General features: G+C 36.2%; 1 protein-coding gene across 3 annotated transcripts in view; it reads right to left on the reverse strand.

The window, feature by feature from the left end:
• Positions 1 to 400: 400 nt before the first annotated feature.
• The window catches only part of LOC131683518 (uncharacterized), a 484,216-nt gene continuing 462,711 nt past the window's right edge, over positions 401 to 21,905 (reverse strand). For all 3 annotated transcript variants that reach the window (XM_058965557.1, XM_058965558.1, XM_058965556.1), the window contains exon 13: positions 401 to 2,720. In XM_058965557.1, coding sequence (XP_058821540.1) covers positions 1,254 to 2,720 — 1,467 coding nt within the window. In that variant the 3' untranslated portion in view covers positions 401 to 1,253. The remainder of the gene's footprint in view (positions 2,721 to 21,905) is intronic.

The raw sequence follows: 21,905 nt of genomic DNA on the forward strand, positions 1-21,905 counted from the left end.
AAGAAATTATAGATGCTGAAGACACCAATTCACTTACTATTTTGGAAGAGTTACTTCTCCATAATTACTTCTAGGAGATTTAATCACCAAAAATTATAGTATCAATGGATGCGGCTTTTATGTTGGAAAGCTTCGAGCTTCTAAGTTGATGGTTTCGAAATTTTGTCATCTTGACCATTAGAAAAGTTTTTTAACATTTATTCCACTTTAAAGGGTTTTTCAGGAAAGTTAGCTCTAGCTTATATGTCTGCTATCTGTGATTGTAGGGTTTCAACGTTGGTAGTTATATTTTTTTGGAATTAACAACAATCAAAACAATCGGAATATATCGTTGGATAAAACATATTTATATATTAGTACTTACCCAGTGCAATTGAAATTTTTCTTTTCTTTTATTGAAACAAGAATTTTTTAAATCAATCCATTTATTTACTTTGTTTGATTGTTAGTTCTGTTACAGTTTTTTGATGTTCCATTTTTTAAACTCAATTCATTTTGTATGTTAAATTTGCATTTCAAGATTAAATTCTCATTGTACATGCATTTTGGCGGTAAGTTTAACAGTGTTTTATAAAATAGTATTCTTTCAGTTTTTTTCATTAACTCTTCCATCTTGCTTTTGAATGCATCTGTTTAAAATATGCTGCTTTTTGTAAACGTTATCTACAACAGTATCATTTATAGCTAATTTTATAGTTGGCAAGAACGGTCAAACATAAAAACAGGTTTGTATTTGTATATAATGAAGTCTTTTTGATGACAGCTTGGAAGTACTTTTGTGTTTGATTTTATATCCTCAATGCATCTTGTAGTTCTTGCAAGGACGTTCGATATCAATTGGTTAAATGGAGAGAATTAGTTAATAAATTTAACTCGAAATAGCTAACGCAATTATTGTGCATAGAGTAAATCAATTTCAACATTAAAATTAACGACTTTTATCACCGTAATACTAGATGGACTGAAAAACCATTTCAAATGTATACGGCCTATGTGCTATACACTAAGTAGAATCGATAAACATTTACATATTTATTCTTCGCTTTTTTTGGTTCGTTTTATGACACATGGGTTTCGTTCGCCTAAAGGTAATTGCCGGTTGAGTACTCCAACTCAAACCAAGCGAAATCGTTTGTACAAGTTGCAATCGAATAGCAAACGACAAGATGTAGAATAAGTAACTCGAGTACCTTCTTGATTATTTCTTACGAGTCTAAAACGCTACACTAATGGTTGAGTTTTTTACCTAATCATCAAATTTCCGCCCTATCTAATGTTGTTGGATGAAACATTTTCCGCTTACCTGAGCTACGGTTACTGTCGATGCTAGCAGATTCCCGTTGCTTGCCGGTACTAGTCGGGATGTGAGTGTTGTGGGTGGTTAATTCATCAGTGTCATTATCGAAGCCAGGACCTTTTGGTGTTCGTTTGTAAAGGTGTCTAGCTGCCGACGTCATTAACGCTCCACCACGTTGTTTGAAACCGGCCGAAGTAGAATTTGCGGTTCCACCTCCTGTCAGCCCAACATTGGCACTTTGCAGATCGTAGGAGGAGGACTTTCTTCGCATGTTCTTCACGTTTTTGATGAATGATTGACTGACGGTGCTACCGCGAAGGAATTTGTCATGAGTGGTTTTGTTATCAACGCTGTAGCTATCATCATTCCCGTAATTGCCACCGACGCCAGTGGCGGTGCGCCGATTGCTGCTATTATTGTTGTTATCGTGGTTGTAATAACGCATTGTTGTAGCTGACGTTTGTGGCGAAGTCGCTGATGCCTTCCCCGTCCTACTGTTGGATGGCGCCGCAGTTGTCATCGATGATGGTGTATCCTTTTCCGGAATCTGCTGCGCCGAAACGGGGGGCTGCGGCAGCGATGTTGTCGTGGTAAAAAATACGTTCGGATTGTTTCTACTGTGGTTGCCTTCTGCCGCCACATGGAAAGGACTGTGGAAGTTGGTAGTGCTACTATTGGCTACGCTAGTGGTTGCATCATTTAAATGTTGATTACGACTGAGCGTCCCAATTGAAGCAGTGGTTGGCTGGAGTTTTGATTGCTTGCCAAAAGAGCTTTTACGGTAATCATCGTCCAGATTCAGCGAATCGAAATTGCTTGATTCATTATCGTTAGCCAGATTATAATGGATCCCGGAGCCAGCATTCGACTGGAGATTCGTTCTTGGTATCGTCTGGTTATGATTATTATGGTTATTTGACTGAAGAAAATACTGCCCTAAATTATTGTTATTAGAATGTAGATTATTGCTACTACTGCCGTTGTTGTGTTTGCTGCTGCTGCTGCCACTATTGATGATGTTGCTATAGGAGCTTGATCTGGGATAGGGTTGCTGTACTAGGGTCAAGGAATCAGTCGAGGATGGGGAAATCTTGGGAGTGGGCAAAATGATTTTATGTCGGTTATCATTAACTCGTTTGATGTTAGTTTTGTGGGAGCGGTAGCGCGGCCCCACTGTGGAATCGTATGGCTTTTCGCTGCCGTTTCTTTCTAGTGTTTGCCTATCTCGAGCCAATGATTCGAATGCATGTATTACACTGCCTACACGTGTCGTGACATCGGGTATCCCCAGTGAGCCACTGAATAAGTCGCGTTGATGTCGCAACGCACCCAGCACCAAATCGGCATTGCTGGTAGTATTTACATTCTCACCCAAATACAGTTGATTGTTTCGTGTGGTGAAGGTGTTGGACGCTGTTGTTGACTGCACACATTTTACAGTTTTGTGACGACAGATACAAGAAAGTAAAGAAAAGAAAACGAATATTCTAACAAAAATGATATAGTAATTAGGGAAAGCAAAAAAAGGTAATGGTTGTACTTCTAAACAATAGACAAAATTTGAATAAGGCAATAAATGCGAAAATTAGCGCGAGAATAGCACACTTTTGCAACAAAACAACATTTATGTAAGCGTGTATTCAAATGCAAAATTTAGTGTGGAAAATTTGTGTTAAAATAGTCGAATCTTGATGGTCATACTAAGCATATTTCTGCGAAGATCGGTTGGTACGTATTTTAGTATAATAATAGTATTTTATCGTTATCTCTACATACTCATATTAAACGATTAAAATAATCTCTTTAAAATATATCCAGTTTTTTAAATACGCTTAGTTGATTTTTTTTTAAACTTCTTTTCATGGATATATAGGCAATGCGGATATATAAGAAGAAAAATGAAATATATTTTCCTTATGTTACGGCTTTCTCTACCGTTGTATCAGAAAGCAAAAAAAAAATGTTGAGAATTTTTTAAAAACAAAATCAAAGTAGAATTATTTATGTATCTTTCCTGTTGTGGATTTCCCAGCTAGGTTCGGATGACTGACAACTTTGATGTTGGTTGCTGATACTGATTTCTGTGGAATTCCATTGACAAAAATATCGTTAACAATTAATAATTTCGTTAGATAAATGTAAGTTTAGTTATGTGCTCTCGAGAGTCTTAGAGGATATAGACTATGGATCCGCAATCGAAATGTAATAAGCAAAATTTAAATCATAAATGTGTAAGAAGAGTAATTTCCATCCGACTTACTTTGGCATTTGATCACAAATAAATTGATGAAAATACTGCATTATCTTTGGAGATAGAAAACCGATAATTTTTCTAAAGCTTAAACTCGGCAAGTGATGAATAAATCGCGTTTTGATTCCAATTGAGGTTATTAAAAATTCAGCAAAGTACGGATTAATTTACAATTATTTTTTCGAATATTTATGCAACACAGCTCAATATTATTCTTATTATTATTAATATTATTGATCTCTTTTCTGTTATAAGGAAAAGATTTATTCAAATTACTTGAACGAGCAATCAAGTGAAAATCGCTTTTTTCACAATCATTGTGAATACGAATCATTTAAGTGTCCAGTTATTAGATACAATTTGTAATAAAAAATCTTTTAGGCGTAGCACGCAAACTTTTGAAGAAAAATATAAAAAGTATGCATAATTTAAATTATTGTGAATATCTTCAAAGCTGATTTTTGAAAATCGTCAAATTATGACGATTCTTTGAAAAAAAATAATAGCCAGAGAAAGTTTATTTCTTATTCCTTCGGTTTATCACTAGATCATACCTTCCAATATTTAATGTAGACATTTTAATTTTTACGTTTCAGATAGTCGTTCAAGAAAAGGTTTTCAAGAAACCCTTGAAGAACGGTTATGAAAGTTTTCAATACATTTTTATAGTAGCTCTAACTGAACAGGAACAGGAAAGATTTTGTCAGTATAATATATCATTCAATAAATCATCGAAGGGATAACAAATGCAGTAATTTTCAACAAAGTAACTCATTTAAAATTTTTTTAAGATTTTCTATAAAATTTGTGCACTAATTTATTTAGTAACTTTCTCTAGACTACCTATATTTCTTCAACTTTTTCAAGACTTTCTTTTTTTAAGGATAATTAAGCCTATCGTAATATTTAATTTTTCCATCATGTCTGAGACTATCCGGTCAAATTCTCCGCCAGAAAATCTAACTGATTGTTAGCAACTCATTCGATGTGTTATCCAAATGGGAAGCTGAAGATATTTACAAATTTCCATGCATTGTTTGTAATGTCAATGCGAAGAAACCACAATCTCCACCGCCGATAACAGTGATCTCAAAGCCTTTCGAACTGAGATTTTAACGTTTCAGCGGATGTGAAAGCCTCATTTCAGATTGGTTGTAGAAAAAATGTAGTGTTACAATGGATGGATTTAATGGTCACCATAGGTCATTAAAGGCTGTCTTAAAAGGGTAACCGCAAGGTCTGAGTTTGGACGAAATATCCAACGAATTGAAAAATTTATTTGGCTAACGGTACTAACACGTTACCACGCTCAGGAATTATCCAGCTGTTTTATTTAATTCATTTTAACCATAATGAGGTTAATAATTTAAAAGTATTAAAAAAGCACGTAAAGTGGGAATATTATAGACGACATGGAGGCAGAATTTAAAATCTGACCTAGTGTCGTAGATGTCAAGGCTTTGAACAAGAAACCAAAAATTATACATTATCATTATTTGTAGCAAAAGAAAAATTTACCTATTTTATAAGGTGCCAAAACACCTTGTAGAGATACAACTTCTCCAGCTATACGAGTATCTTCTATCTCTGTCACACCATTCTATAATGATGTGTCATCTTATGCTTCAGTGGCAGGTAGCTCGGCAAAACGACCGATGACTACCGAACTTCCAATATCATATCTAAACAACGCTAATATTTTTTCAGTAATCAATGTTTCCATTGATGGCTGCAATGCAAAATTCTGCCTCGATGTATGTAGCATTTCAAATTGGGTGGGAATTTTTAAAAAAATGTATGAGTTTAAATTCAATTTTAAAATGGCTGGTGTCCAAATTTTCTGAAATTGATATTTTTGAATTTTTAATAGATCTAAGCAATCTACGTAGACTGTCAGTTGAGAAATTTGAAAATGATTTTTAGATTTTTTGTCATTAGCAGTCAAAGTTGACCATGGGCCCCACATTGTGTCTTATGGAAATTCCAGTTTTCTCGTTTTCCGAGGTTTTAAGAAACAGTAGTCTATCGATTCGACATTTGTAAATGTTATGTTGTAGCTAACGTATCGGTGAACTCGATATAATACTGTTTTTAGTTGGATTGTGTTGTAAGTTGACGTTTCGGCCTAAACAGTCGTTCCTGAAGATGAGTGCCGGTCACATACATGCTATGTATTGCTTTTTTTTGTCTAATATATATGCGCAAATGTATTTTGTTGAGCGTAATTTTTAGAAAATTCCAGTTAAAGTGTCATGTCTCTACATAGAAAAATGACCTAGCAATAAGGGCTCAAGAGAAAAATGGTAAATTGAGGTTAGAAAATGAAAAATACGTGGTATCGATTATTATCTTTCGTTATAGAGTTATAGTATCTTTGGAATAGTTGCTATATGACACCTAGCGTTTTATTTGGTTAAAATATACTAGTTCAAAATTCAGTCGCTAGGGCGGCGCTGTTAGCAACTTTTTGATAAAGCTAGATAGAAATGTGGTGTCTTCTTAAATACATTTTCTGAAGAAGCAAACTTTGTAGGTCCTGTATGTTTCGAGATAGAGCGTGTTTTAGTTAAAAAAAATAGTTACAGATTATGTCTCTAAAAATGCGCCATGTTTCAAAACTTGTAGAATCTACAAAGTTAGTGTCTTCGTAAGATATACTTATATTTACCAGACGAATAACTTTGTAGTAGACACCATCTTTCTATCTCGATTCATTAAAAAGTTGATAACAGCGCCGTCCTAGCGACTGAATTCCTAATACTAAGCGGCTTAATTCCTAAAACGAACTAATATGAAATGATTAAATAAAGCACTAGATGTCATGCAATGACTTTGCCAAAGACATAACTCTAAAACGAAAGATAAGAAAAGGACGTGTGAATTGTGGGTTGTTCCCTTTTGGACGCTAGGTACCACCGTGGTTACCCCCTAGAACTATGAAAATGCTCGTGGTTTGAAAGGTAGGTCATGGAATGACCTTATTTTTTCTAGACAATATGGGTCAATGAACTACTAATAAAATCGTGTATTTAAACAATAAAAACAATGTTAATTTTGAAATGCGGAAGTTTTTTCCATTTCCTGTAAAAAATTCAAAATGAGTGTTAGTCCCTTTTGGACTCCAGCCATTCAATTGGATTGCTCGTTCATGAACAAATTTTTCAACTTCTTGAGGGTACATAATATGCGCATTGCTATTGTGAACGAAATAGTAATACCAAATATAAATTTTAAGAGTAACTTTAATTTTATTATCCATCGAATTGGTGAAATTGTTGGATTCGGTGGAAGTATCGCAATAACCATTAAACGCAGAATAATCAAATAACGTATTTTGCACTTTCTTGGCACCAAAGTGATCGAGAGTTTTGGAATTGAAGTCGAAACCGATCTTCGCATAATTTCTATTGTTGAAGCGTGCTTGCCTTTTCAATGCACCGGAGAGCAAACTAATTTCTTGAAAAGACACTTATAAAAACTCACAAGAAATCAGTCGAAATTCTTTATAATCGGTGATTTTAACACGGATTTTCGAATAATGCTCAAAGCTATTCCAACGGTAAACTAGTTTTTAATGATTGCTCTGGTTATTATTCAGTTTCCAAATGGACCTACGTGCTATTCGTCTGTAAAGAATCCATCAACAGTTGGTTTGGTTTCGACAGATCAAAGTCACATTTGTAGCAAATAATTTATGCTTGCTGACATTGATTCTGATCACCTTCCAGTAACTTTCTCGCTTTCTCAAGAAGCAGTTTTCAATTAGCTCAGTGTTTAAATAATCACAAAGCAAATTAAGAAAGGTACAGCACTTATATTGAGAATAATTTTTATCAGGTTCATGATTTACAAAATAAAGGTGACATTGATACGGCTTTACAAAATTTAAGTGATTCTGTAGTTGATGCCAGAAATGTATCACTACCAACAACACAGACAAAATTTAATACTCCTTTTATTGACGACAATCTTCAACTTTTGATTTGCTTGAAAAATGCCTCAAGACGTCAATAGCAACGTTCTTGTGATCCTGTTGTCTATCAGGATCTACAAAAAGAAATTAAGCATAAATTAATACTTTTATGAAACGAAAATTTCGCGAAAGATGAACAATTTGGAAAATCCGAACACCAAACCTTTAAAATAGTAATCCTGACCTCCACCCAAAATTTAAAAAGAGCGAACCAAAAGGGAAGCCTAGTATTTGGAAAATTGAAGAACCAGTTTCTTTCACAAATTTATTTATCGAATATCTATTATTAATGTATCGGGGTGATAAATTACATCAATGACTCAATTTTTAAAGTAAAACATACAACAGATTTTGGTAAATTTACGATAGAATATGTCGATTGGATAATTTTGTTTATGTATTGTACGGTGTCTAGGATTCCACAACCAAATTCATTTCCGAAGAATGTGGGAATGTACTTACAAATTAATATTAGAAAGATGATGTGAGCTGTTTTTATAACCTGCAAATAAGTCAATACCCAGAATTTTCTGGTAAAAGATGCGTCGGGTCTCCAAAGTATAGTAAGACCAAATACAAATATGTAATTTGTATTTGGTAAGACCATACGTCCTGATTTTTTACTAACAGTCCTGGTGTACAAAGATATCGAGAAAAACACTCGATTTGTCCTGGTGTTTTCAGTTAAGCCTAAAATGTTTTTTTTATTGATTGTGCGCATAATTCACTCTGGTCCATGCACAGTTACAGCCAACCGTAACCATAACTGCAACGTAAACTGGTTGCAGATCGTAAAAGTTCCAACAAGGCTTGACACCGTATTATAAAGCAAATGTGCATCTGGAAAGCTTTAAAAACATTTTACATGCTTTACTTCGCCGACACAATGGCTTCCAGAGTGCCCAGAAACAAATCACATGGACATTTCTATTTGTTCCATTTTAGAGCAGGTTATAAGTAGAAAATGTGCTAATATTGAAATACAGAAAAAAATCCATCTATTGGTCGTGAATAGGCCAAAATGGGCAGATCACATTCGAACTTTTTCGATTCGTTTTTTGGCCGTGTTAGGGATTCGGAATTTCTGATTACTTCTACGCAATTTTTCTCCTTTGAACGAAAGAAACACAATTTGAAGCCAAAAACTTATAGCCTTTTAAACACTTTATATCAGCTATCCTGTATTAACATCAACATCGACTATTTACTGTTTTAATAGATTGAACTACTATATAACAATCGCAAAATTGGAACAAATTGGAATCAACAGTAGTTTTTACAGTTGTTTCAATGCTGGCTCATAGAACGATAGGTAATGGTTGTCATTGCAGATTGCAAGACCCCCGCATTTACTTCATTTATAATTTGTCTCATCGGCTCAATTGAGAATCGTAGATTTCTCCAACAACAGCTTGAAACCTTCGTTGATTGAGGAGTAACAAAAACTTCGTTTGTAAATTGGAACAAATGATTGAATTCTGCTTTCTTCTAAATATTTTCATTACTGTCGAAAACCTAGGGAGAATTTTGCTCACGTTCAGCCGAGAGATTACATACTAGGAGTGAGGGTCCTCTTTCGATTGTCCTGGAATTTCACTCGCCTGATAGGTCATTCTTCAAAGTATGTAGACCGCGCACATAAGCTCTGTCTATTTAGACTCGGTGTGCTTCTTTTTGTCCGGCATAGTCTTCTTAGTGGTCGATTCTGAACTCTTTTTACAGCAGTTTATTTACTTGTTTACAACATTTTGAAAAAGTGGATGTCTTCTCGAATTACCAGGCGTGGATGGGGTTAACAAACTCGAAGTTGTTAACAGGTACATTTTGAAACATACTCTGGAGGGTTTCTCCAGTATTGGGCTACTACGAAAATGATCTGGACCGTAAAGCAAAAAATGACAGCCTGAAAGCTGTGCGATGAGGATCTAAACAAATTCAACGGATACATTCATATAGACTATGAAGCGCATGTCAAATTTGACTTCAAACAGCTTCAACGTCGGAAGCATTGTTTTGCCAGGGTTCGCATAGATGTTTTCAAGTTTTTGTGGACAAATTTGCCGGTAAGCTGATTAAATAGCAGGGAATTTGCAGTTAACAGTAATCTATCAACTAGATCCCACCGGGAGTGCGTCATGTTTTAGCCAGCTTTGGTGAGTTGGCACAACATAAGAAATGTGGAAAAGTGGTCTGGGATAATGACGTAAAAGTCGAAGTATGCTGGGGGTATCATCAAAGTTAATCTAAAAAAATGGAATAATAGCTAAGGATGCCAAAATTTCGAATCTTCATATGAGAGGAATAAACATTGCAAAAATAATATGGTATCTTTGACTACAACAAATGCATAAAATTTCATTAAAAAACGCTTTAATTTTAACCGACCAGATTGTTAGATATATTAGATTGAAAGGGTACTGATTCTAAATTGGTCGGATTTTACGTGAAAATGATCAAAGTGGAGATTGTCCTAGCAAGGCGCTTCAACGAAAGTATTAAGATGGAATATACTACAGGTATCGCGGATACAAAAAGTCGCACGCTGAGTGAAATGGGCCTCTGCATGTTGTTCAATCCTGGAATGTACAGAAAGTATTGAGCGGAAGCCGTGTACACCGACTTGCTACCTTCAGATCGGACTATCGAGCTATCGAGCGGAAGAAGTTCGACACAAAGTCAGTAAAACGATTTTTGTTATATGAATATTCAGCAGAGGACAATTTACACAGGTCTACACTATGTTGGATATGAAGAGAGGCGAAATCAAAATTATCCAAGACGCTCGTTTTATGGAGTTGGGAGATGGTTTCAAGCAACAGGAAGACCAATGCTACCAGAAGCAAACTGTGATTTATTGAAAGCAACGCTCGAAGGTTAAAGAGGTGGATTTTACATATAATATCACATGGTTAATGAGGAATATTTTCATTCCGCGTGTCATGCTTGTGCATGTGGTAAGATTTCCGCAGCTTAGCTTTTGATTCCCTCAACTGACTATACATATTTGGTTGCTTTTTGTAAATTATTGATTTGAAAATATTCAACAGACTGGCACGATAGTTTTTTACCGGATGTTTCGTCCAGCGACAACTCTACCCTACTTCATGGACTTATCGTATTATTTTCCGCTTCCCAGCTAAGAACATCAACATAACGCGTGACGATCGCACAAACAAGCTAATCGCATATTTATGTTTGCTTTTTACTTCCACATTGCCCCAGTTGGGCAGTAACTATTTACTAGTACGTGTCAGCAAAGCATGTATGTGTTTACCCTACATGTTCTGAATTTGGCATGCCGTCAGTGGTTGCAGGGTATGACCAGGACGAACCATTTTCAGTAGAGTAGAAGTTTTCCGACAGGTGCGAAAATTTACCCGCTTTGAATTTAAATAACGAGGAATTACTTCCATGCGACCTACAAAAAGGAAAAATATGTGACTGAAAGTTAATTTAACCGACATGAATAAAGGACTACTTTATTTATGATTGGTTTGTCGATGTGTTCTGTTTCCGATATTGGTTAGTTTTAATTTCGATGAATGCTAAATTTTATATCAAATGGTTTACACTGATGAAGTTTACCGTGAAGAAAATAGGGTATGAGTCTGAGAAGTAAGTTCAAACGAAAAACAATTACCTGCCATCTCCCGTAGGACTGAGCTGAACCAAAGTCGTACCGCACATCATAACGATCGAAACTCATCCGAAACCTTACTTCCTATCAACGTATGTTCGATGAATTTTCCCAGATTTCCTTCTATCAATATTTTCTGTCTTGATTTCATCGGAGACCATGTGGGTACACTTATTTCGGAACATCCCATCCCATCCGGCAGGTATCGTATGGAGGAAATGCTGCCGAATGCAATATTGTGGCACCTTTTGGTCAAAGCTAGACATACGAGTTTGTACACAGCGTGTTTTCTCGTTGCTCTTCTTATCTGTCTTCTGTAGTATACCGAATGCCATCGATAGATATCCCTCGTCAGCTTCTGGCACAGGTGATGTCAACCATGCACCGTAAACGATACTATTAAACTGTATTTTTCTCTGGTGCTCCATGCCATTTCCCAGAAGAAATCTGTTTTTCTATCCTCGGGGTGTTTCGGCGAAATTGAATTGTCTAGTCTATCTATAATATCGAAATCAATTTCCGTTGAGCAAATTTTCAAAAGCACTGCACTGCCCATGGTTGGTAGATACGGAAGCGAGGCAAAAGGCAGGAAAATCAAGTGAACTGGAAGGTAGCACTCCTGAGATAGATGGAAGGTACAGTTAAATAGTGATTTCGCCGGATACAATCGAGAAAACAGATGAAATTGTACTTAGGCGTACTGAATGCAGCAACGCCTTTTTCGATCGGTTTCCTAAGCTTGTAGATGTAGGTAGGTATTTCGTTTTATGTAAAGTTGTCCAGTGTTTGAGTAAAAGTTGATTGTTTCCTTCAACGGCGTTTCAAGTGAATAGATCAGGATTGACGAATAGTAGCGATTTGTCATTTGATTGAAGTCCACAGGCACACAAGAAACAGTGGTGATGAAGCTACTACTAATTTTAATTAGCTGTATTGTACATAGTAAAAATAAGTTACATTGCCTTTTCCTTCGCTCCAAATTCCAGCTTTTTGTCGCCCTTGTATGTGTATTTGCTAATTGTTTAGCCATCTGTTCAATGTACATTATCGTACTCTCAACTTATTTTCGCCTAATTACTCTACCACCCACTAGGAAAATAATTTGAAATTATCTTCAAAGCTGACAGTAATGTGGAAGAGAATTTGAAACCTGCGAACAATCGCACAGTCATCAGAGCGTGGAGGAAAATGATTCGCTGAAAAAGAGTTCGGGGTCCGCCGGTGGAAACGGCTTTGAAGTTTATGGTTTAGCGAAGGGTATGCTGACGCAGTGTGTTCCGCTTCATAAGTTCCGGGTGAATTTCAATAGATTTTATCTTTTAATTAGATTCGTTCCGAGTTATGACAATAGAGGCTAGCCTAAAAAGTTGTGTTTTCTTTACCTTGTTTTGGCATGTTGGTCAACAATCAATTTGAAAAACGAGGCTCGTGGTTAGTGCCACGGCCACGAAGGCATATGGCAGAATGAGTGAAAGTACTTATTCAGGACATTCAATTAACAGCCTTCAAAATAGCAATATTTTTAGTAGATTTTTCCCATGAATATCAATGAATAAAACAAGAAAGTGAAATGATGGGCCGGTTCACGGTTTTGATTTGAAGCTTATGTCCAAAACTTCGAAATAACCAAATTTGAAGAAAAACGTGTTTTCTTGCAAAGCTTCTATCTATAGATTGTACTACTGATCTAGATCACTTTTATCTTATTTAGATCAAAACTCAAGCGGACAAAATATAACTCAATTTTATCCAAGATACTTTGTAGAAGAAACCAAACCTCAATGATACATACACAGAGTACCTACATTAGCCTTTTCTCTTCGAAGGTCTGCTACATGCAAAGTGGAAAAGTATTCTCGGCGAAAAAAAACCGTTTTAGTCATTGTTTTGACGATACAGAAAATATTCGTTTATTCAGTCAATTTTCATATAATAATAAAACATTTCTGGGACATATAACCAATGGGACCTAGGTAGCAATGAGAGATTCTCAATGTTTACTTTCTCTTCTGTTGATATTTCGGTCGCTTTTTCACTTACCTTTTAACTTTGCATAGTACGCTAGTCGATACAGTCATCTTTCGATCTGTATTAGAGCATTAGTGGAAAGTTTTCAAGTGATGCCGTAATAAGCATAACAGAAAGTAAACATAGAACGGCTATCAATATATCTTTGGTCTTATTGAGATTTTTTTTAGCTTTGAAAAATATTTTACATTGCAATTTAGATTGCAAAATCCTGAAAATTGTGCCAGTGACATTGAATCGACGTAGGCACCTCGAAAAAATGCACAAAATTGAACAATCGAAATAGAAGAAACAATACTCATAGTTACTTGGGGGTTTATGTGAAAAAGTGCAATCCAAGTTTAAAAACAATTCGGATAGTGTATTTAAAGTTGCAAGATACACTACAAAACTTTTTTCAGGCGCCCCGAGATTCATTGTCACTCAATTTCAAATATTTGGCAATGAAAATTTAGGAAAGTGTTCAAAGGCTGCATTAATCTATGGAAATTGAATGTATGCTAGTACTCTCTGTATCACCAAAACAAATTGAAAAACTCCGCACTTGTTTTGTTTATTTTCTGTCGCCCTCTGTCCGCATTGATTGCCAATCGCCGACGCCAGATTGGTGACTCCACTATCAGGACCCTAGATATCGGTACATCTACACATGGACCGGAACCAACGGCAATTCTTCTCTTCCGTAGGAAGACGTGACCAAAGATTTTGAACCTCAAAAAATCTCAACGACCTCGGCTGGGATTGAACTCAGACCCACTGGGGTGAGTGGCGATCACGGTTACCACTCAGCGCCGCACAGTGGGGAAATGTGATAAAATGCGACTTTTTTGAATAGGCATGTAAAGCTTACCAAAAAGGTATTTTTTATGTAAAAAGGTCTGCAAAATTGATCGATTCACAATGACTGCTATCATGTTCATTTTGCCCAAATGCCCCTTTTTATTTGAGCTTATATTCAAGACTGAATATATAACTCGGAATGCAAAAAGTCCAGGGAATCGATTGGATATAGTTAAAATGACGGCAGGAATCGTGTGTGCCTGTTCTACCCCAATTCTTCCCATAATAAAGGTGTGAAGTTGTAGCTTACTCAACATTTCAGAAAATGGGCTGAAAGTGGCTGATCAAAAGTACTTTTTTGTGGAGCCGTCTAGGGGATCGACCTCACGAAACATGTGTGTTCGTCTATCCCAATCAGAGTCGGAAAATGTTTTTTTCATATGCCAAAATCAGGCGAAACTGACGAAAGAACGAAGCTTCTTTCCATACCACTAGCACTTTGCGAAATCGAAAATGAGACAACAGGCTAGGACAAAGCAAGCATGTAGCAGAGCGTTTTCATTATTCTCTCCACACGCTCGTTTTCGCTTTGAGATTCAGAATGATATTGGTACATTCGATATTGAACTTACTGCTGGGGAAACGAACATACACTAGCAATGATATTTATTTGTCGATGCTCGATTCTGTAGATTTGCGAGCTAATGATGGTATTGTAAGACGGAAGCCTGATCGGTGAGCATATTTCTCATTTTAACTATGTTCTAGTAACATTATTAGATGTACATTGCATTAATTTCATTTAATGAATAAGAGTCGCCAATTACTGAGTATGTATCAAAACGAAATTGCAACTTCGGATTGTCATAGGAAAACGAAAGTCGCTGCTGCTGCTACTCGTTTTCATAGAATCGAGAGAGGAGGGGACATCGCCTTTATTGTTTTATTTTTTCATGCAGTTAGCGACGAAAGAGGCAGGGAAAGGACGAAAATGAATTCTCTGAATTTCGTCGTTCATTGAATAGGTTTGAGAATTTTAGGCCCTGATCCCAATTCCTCCCATAATTATAGTGTAGTTAAACCTGGCTGTACTTCCCTGAAAAAGGCTGAATGAATAATTCCGGGGAATCGATTGAAGATAGTGAGAATGACCGCACGCAAAATGTGTGCCCGTTATACCTCAATTCATCCCATAACTCAAGTGTGACGTTAAACCTGATCTAAAGTAGTGATTCTTGTGTAAAAAAGTCTGGGGAATCGATTGAAAATAGCTAGAATGATCTAACAAAATATGTGTACCCGTTTTCCTCCATTTCTTCCCATAATACAAGTGTGAAGTTACACCTTATTGAACATTTCAGAAAGAGGCAGATCGTAAGTAATGTTATGTTAAATAACCCAGGCATTCGATTGCACATAGTTAGAATGACCGCACAAAACGTGTGTACCTGTTCCACCCAAATCCCTCCCATAAAGTAAGTGTGAAGTCGAAACTGGCTCCGCATTTTAGGAAAAGGCTGAATTCGGCTCATCGTAAGTAACAATTCTTATGTAAAAAGTCCAGGAAATCGACTGAAGATTGCTCGGAATAACCACACGAAACGCGATAACCTATTTTACTCCAGCTCAAATTTGAAGCTCAACCTGGCTGTACTTCTCGGAAAGAGGCTGAATGCGGCAGAAGTAATTTTTTCTTGTGTAAAAAAATCCAGAGAATCGATTGCAGAAAATCAGTTGGTCGGTGTTAGGTCAGACCGGAGTAAGTGACAAAATATTGACTTCGAGAAAAACGGGTTTAAAGTTTGAATCGCAGCATCCTTTACGTTATAATTGGAAATTATTTTTTGTCATAATTCTTGTTTATGGTTATATATTTCAAATCTGGCAAAAGTCAAATGGAGCTGAACAAATTCTTTACCCAGTGTTATCATTATCTCATTTTTTGATGTTTTGCGACTTAGTCCCGTCTGACTTAACACCGACCAGTTGGTCACACTCTAACTATCGATAATATTTTCCTTGGACTTGCTCTTGCTTAATTTTGCTCATGCTCAACTGTAAACTTCATTTGTGGGAAGATTGAGGGTAAAACGATTTCGCACTTTCAGGTAATCTTTTAGGCTACCTACAGCCGATTTTCTAAACTTTCTTACGTAAAATACATTAGTTTTGATTAGCCGCTTTCAGCCTGTTTCCGATATGATGAGTTTGATTTAACTGAAACACGAAAAATGAGAAGAATTGGGGTAAAACGAGTTTATACGTTTCGTTCTAACTACACGCTATTCATTTCTTGTATTTTCATAAATAACAAATAATACTTTGGATATGCCGCACTTAGTCTTTTTCCGAAATGTACAGTAAGGATTAACTTCAACTTTATGTAATGGGAACTGGGTTAAAACGGAGGCACAGAATTACCACTTTGGTTCAGCCGTACTTAACCTCTTCCCGAAATGTAAAACCTGGTTTAACTTCAACTTAAATTATGGGAAGAATAAAACGTGTTCAAGCATTTCATGTGGACACTCTGATTATTAATTTTAATCGATTTTCTAGACCTTTTAACACAAACAATACAACTATTGGTCAACCGCATTCAGGCTCTTTCCGAAATACAATATCATGTTTAATTTCCCTTTTGAGTTTTAAGAAGAATCAGGGTACACATGTTTCGATTCCTTGCACTTTTTTGCATAAGAAAAACTACTTTTGATCAGCCGCATTAAGCCTGCTTCCGAGATGTCAAGTAAAGTGAAATTCAAAACCCAACATTTGGGGAGAATTGGGGTAAGGATTTAACATTTTTATGCGAACACACCTACTATGTTTTACCGAATCTTCAGACGTTTTTGCATAAAAAACGCTAACAACGGCAGCCTTCCTTCAGCTTTCTTCCAATTTGTATAGCCAGTAATAAAAATAAACACGAACGCTAAGGGGAATTCCGGCAAAACGAGCATGATAGAGTATTTTACGGTAATTTTGAATACTAATTTTGAATACTTTGAATACTGCAAACGATTCCCCAGACATTTTGCATAAGTAGTACATTTTTTTGATAACCACATTTAGCCTTCTATCAAGCTATTGAGTAAAGTCGCGTTTTTCATACTTTTTTCCCACTGTGCGTCTTCAGTTCCGCGAAATATCCTGGATTGATTAAGAACCTTAAGACTATCCTGCAATTTAATATCGTTAGTTTATATCTAATAAAATAACATGTTAATGTTACATCAATGAAGAGCGTAGTTAATTCAAAATATTATATTCCACAAATAAATAAAATAAATATTAACAACAGTTTTTAGCATAGTATAAACAAGTTTATATGATACCAATCAGTCCTTATTATTGCTTTCTTTTTGTTAAAGATCAGTAGAAAATATAAATTATCCGATTGTCTTATAAAAACGCCATTCAATTCATGTAATGAAATTATTTTCCAGCGTTAGAGCTCTGATCCTCGGACACTTTATATGTGTTAGCTTTTTATATTTCCCAGATATAAGTTACCCGGTGCTACAATGAGTTTGAACTTTTCAAGTGAACTAGTACAGGTTGTGGGTCTCATCAAATGCGACACAAAACAATGTTTGAAAAATGTTTTGTACTCTTATAATCTTTTTTTTATAATCAACAAAAAATATTTGATGGGACCTTCGGCAGCAAAAAATTAATGACGATGCCATTTTAAAGCCGATTATGGATTTTGTAACAGTTCTGGTAAGAAGAAAAATAAACCGTTCCAACGGTATACGCTGGTTCACAAGAAATATTGTGCGATTTTAGGACAGCAATATGAAAACCGCCCGTCAACTGGTTCAAAAATTTTGCATAGGCACGTCCTAGTTCTAATGATCATAGATATCATAGCTGGAAAATTCAATTTTTCTTCTTTCTAGATCTGCTAAAAATCTAAAATCGGCTGAAAAATGACAACGTTGCTAATTTATTGGTGCCGAAGGTTTCAGCAAATGTATTTTGTGCTATAAATCAAGATTTTGAGAGTATATTAAACTAGTAAAACGTAGTTTTGTGTAACACTTGACTAGACCTACAGCCTATACTAGGTCACTTAAAAAACTATTCAATCTTCGTTTTCTTCGTAGCTCCGTGTTATTAATGAGAAGCATTTAATTGAAAACAATGTCTGTATGGTGAATAGAGAAAATTTGATGATAAATTCACAGAAAAATAAACAAAAACAACAAATCGAAAATAAACACAAAAGTTTGTTGGTTTCTCAATCGCGAATTTTTTTGAGTCATTTTGAATAAAAAACAATCAAAAATTAGAAATCGTTTCGACGAATTTCGGATGTTTTTTGTTCACGGGTCCTATTGTTATGGCCCCTGCTTATACCGGATACTGCCAAACTTTGTACATCGCCACATATTTGGCACGGATGTAGTGATACTAGGCGAAATCTAATGCTCCAAGCACCCCGGCACAAAAACACCTGTTAGCCGATGTTATTACAATTGTTGAAACATATATCTCACAATTACAATGTAGAGATGGTATTTAGAACCCGGACCTAACCCGACTTCGAAAATTAGTTGGCAGTTTTTGCTTTCGTTGAATGCTACTAGAATGCTAGATTCTAATAATTAAACCCTGATCGGTTTCAGCATTCGGTCATCAGAAAATTGTTTTCACTTCGGAAAACAGTTGATGCATCGTAAAAGTGTGCAGGATAGGAAGGGAAGGAATGGTGCTAAAAGCTCACTGCAATTTAATGTGTATGTTTTAGCAATACAATTTCCACTAGACTAGGCTGGGTGGAAATTGGCGCGGGGGAAAACATTGCCGTTAATGTGTTTATTTTAGGGGTTAAACAAATTAGTCTGAAATAAAATCAAAGTGCATGAAATCTGTTCGCCCGGTTGCACTTTCCTGGTAGTTACCCGCGTCGTCCGGATGTGACCGTGTGCTGTAGGTACTGTGCTATGCGGTGTATTTGAGTTTGCTGTTGACTTGGGAGTGTGTTGTTTTCATTCGTGCTTTTCCCATTTTCCCCTTTGCTGTACAATGTTCAAATGGGGAAAGTGGCGCAAATATAAATTTTTATACACATTTTTGACACTTTTAATTTTTACAGTTACACGGCAAGTGAAATATTTACGTTGTGTTGTTTCTGTTTCTGTGAGCTAAATCTGGGTGCAGTGTTGAATTGTTTGAACTTTTTTACTCGTCTGTTGCTTTTTTCGCAAAGACAAGTTTTCCCCGCCACATGGCCTTACTTGCGGCGCTTGTTTTGAAGCTAACTCTTTTTACTGTTGCTATTGCTGTTATTACTGAAAGCGGTGTTATTTAATGGTGGCTGAAGTTGCTGCTGCTGTTTCTGACTGTGTTTTTTAGCATGTTGTTGATGTGCTTGTTGTGATTTATTTGCATTCGCTGTGGTTAGCAGTGGTGGTAAGGGAGGTGGCGAAGGATCCTGAAGCTGGCGGAGAGTGGATGAAGGAGAGGATGCATGGGAAGAAATGGACTCGGATTTCGGTAATGGTGCTGGAATTGGTGTTTGCAGTAGCAGCATTTGTGACTGTGATTTACTTTTGTTATGCTTTTTTATCTCATAATTCTGCACGTTTTGTATTTCGGCCGACGATAGTTCACAGCTCAATTTTCTGCTCTTATGGTTAGGTTTGTCGTTACTGTAGCTGTACTGTGCAGATTCGTACTCATTTCGGCTCTCGTGCTTTATCTTGGACTTTTTAGACTGATTCGAATTTCCGGTTTTAGTAGAGTAGTGATAGGTGGCATAGTGGTTGTGTGTGTGTTTGTGTTCATTATCAAGATTGTGTTGAAAGTGACGGTCGTGTTGATGGTGATAATAGTAAATATCGTGATGATTATTATCACTGCTACTATGGCCATCATTGACCGGCAGTTTTCGTTCCCGCTAGGCTACGTGATTGCCAAATGTCCGAAGAACAGGCATCGTCTATAGTAATGGAATAAAAAAGCATAAAAAAGACAGTGAAATATTACGTAATCTGTGACATTTGAAACAGGTCTTATCGATTCGTATTCCAGTTAAACGGAAATTCAATAAACAGGAAGTTTAAACGAAAAAAAAAACTGCAACATAAAATCACCCAGGTGACTCCATTTGTTTACTCAATAAAAAACAAGAGAATGAACCAACGTATCACGAAATAACTATCTATTGTAGAGGGAATATGTTACCTTTAATGATGAGGCGAATGAAACAAAAAGTCACATCTGGTGCAAACGGAACAAAATTTCAGTCACAAATGAAAAGGATTTTCGTCCATTTATTTAATCTCGATTGAAATGGAGAAGCATTGTTTTAAAATCATGAATTGTTTATTTTTTTATTTAGCAACATGCAAATTTCTTCCCACAACGGTGCCAGGTTGCATTTGGTCCACCGTTTTTTGCTGAAAGCTATATTGTTTGGGTTTCGAGAAAAGCAGAACCGAAAGAGTGGTGTATGTTTAATTATTTGTATAAAAAACAGAAACAACCCATGGGTGCCATAGCATTGTGTTCATTTTCGGTTTGTTACACGTACTGTGCTGAGAGTAAATAGCATTAAAGGCAACAATTCTCGCAGTTATCGGTGGTTTCATGCTGCGTTTTTCAATATTATCAATATCTAATGAATATACATACCATTTTTTATTTTACATGCAAATTTCTATGTTTTTGCATGCAGGTGATGTTAATTATATTTGTAGAATGGTTAAATAGGTGCAAGGGTAAATCCTAGCTCAATCCAAACAAGTTGTTGCAGACTATTATATCATACAATTCCTTCAATCGTACAAAAACTGAAACATTTGTTTTGAATTATAGTCGATAGTTACATGCAAATCCGGCATCACAATTTTAAACCGAGTGAATAGTAAGATAAGCATAGGATGTTTTTTTCTAGAAATTTTACGCATTTTCGAAATACACACGCTTGTATTGCATGGACATAACATCACTTGCGGTGCGCTTGTGCAAATGGAATCGTGGTCAGTCTACTTTCTACTTCTGTTCGCCGCAGATCTTCAATCGAGCCAAGAAAACGACAACTAGCAGTCTCTCGATCTGTACATTTTCTAGAGAACAAAACCTTTGTTCTCATTGTATTTATTCTTACTATCATGAGTAAAATTGACGAAAAAGCTTAAAGTCAACACTTGCAGCGTTGGGTGGGTTGTTCAATACGACCGTGCTTTCGCGAATTCTTCTGAAGGTTAAAATAGAGTTTAGGCTTACAGAAGTCATCTATCTTCAGTTTCATTATATCCGCAAGCGACAATGATATCATTCAATACGTCAGTCCAAGCCAAACGTTTAGTTTTGCAGATCAACTTAAAACTCGTGGTTGAAAGTGACAACGTTAGAATAAAGATTCCCGTGTATATAAAAAATGACTATATAGAGGTAAGGCTACATGACGTATTACCGCGTCCCTCTCCTGAGCTACTTATCTACGGAAAATAAACCCAAAACAAAATTTTCAATACCAACACTGCAAACCAGAAACGGTTGCCAAATTTGTAATAGCGTAAGAGCCCCATATGGATTTTTATCAAAAACGAGTTATCTGTGCGATTATATTCTGTATCACCACTGAATCACAATGAGCAAATTAGATTAACAAGTTTGTTTCAGTTGTCGACATACTCTCAGACATTTTTGTTTCTGTGTGGTGTGCGATTGTCTTGGTGTTGATTTGTGTCTTTCTCAAGACCCCGTTCCTTCTTCGCTCGTGAGCTTAAAGATAAGTGGTTTTCATCTTTCTTATCACATTCATTGCTTTCTACCGTCAGCACGGGCGCTCACCTCGTGCGTTGCCATTTTCGATAGTTCCCTTTCCGAATGGTCAAATGGAGGTTGAATTGGGTTCAGCTTCTATGGCTCTCCCCGGTCCAAATGCTAACCAGAACTTTCAACTGGTCCAATTGTAGTCCTC

This window comes from Topomyia yanbarensis, chromosome 2 (assembly GCF_030247195.1).
Source record: "Topomyia yanbarensis strain Yona2022 chromosome 2, ASM3024719v1, whole genome shotgun sequence".
NCBI classification, from domain to species: domain Eukaryota; kingdom Metazoa; phylum Arthropoda; class Insecta; order Diptera; family Culicidae; genus Topomyia; species Topomyia yanbarensis.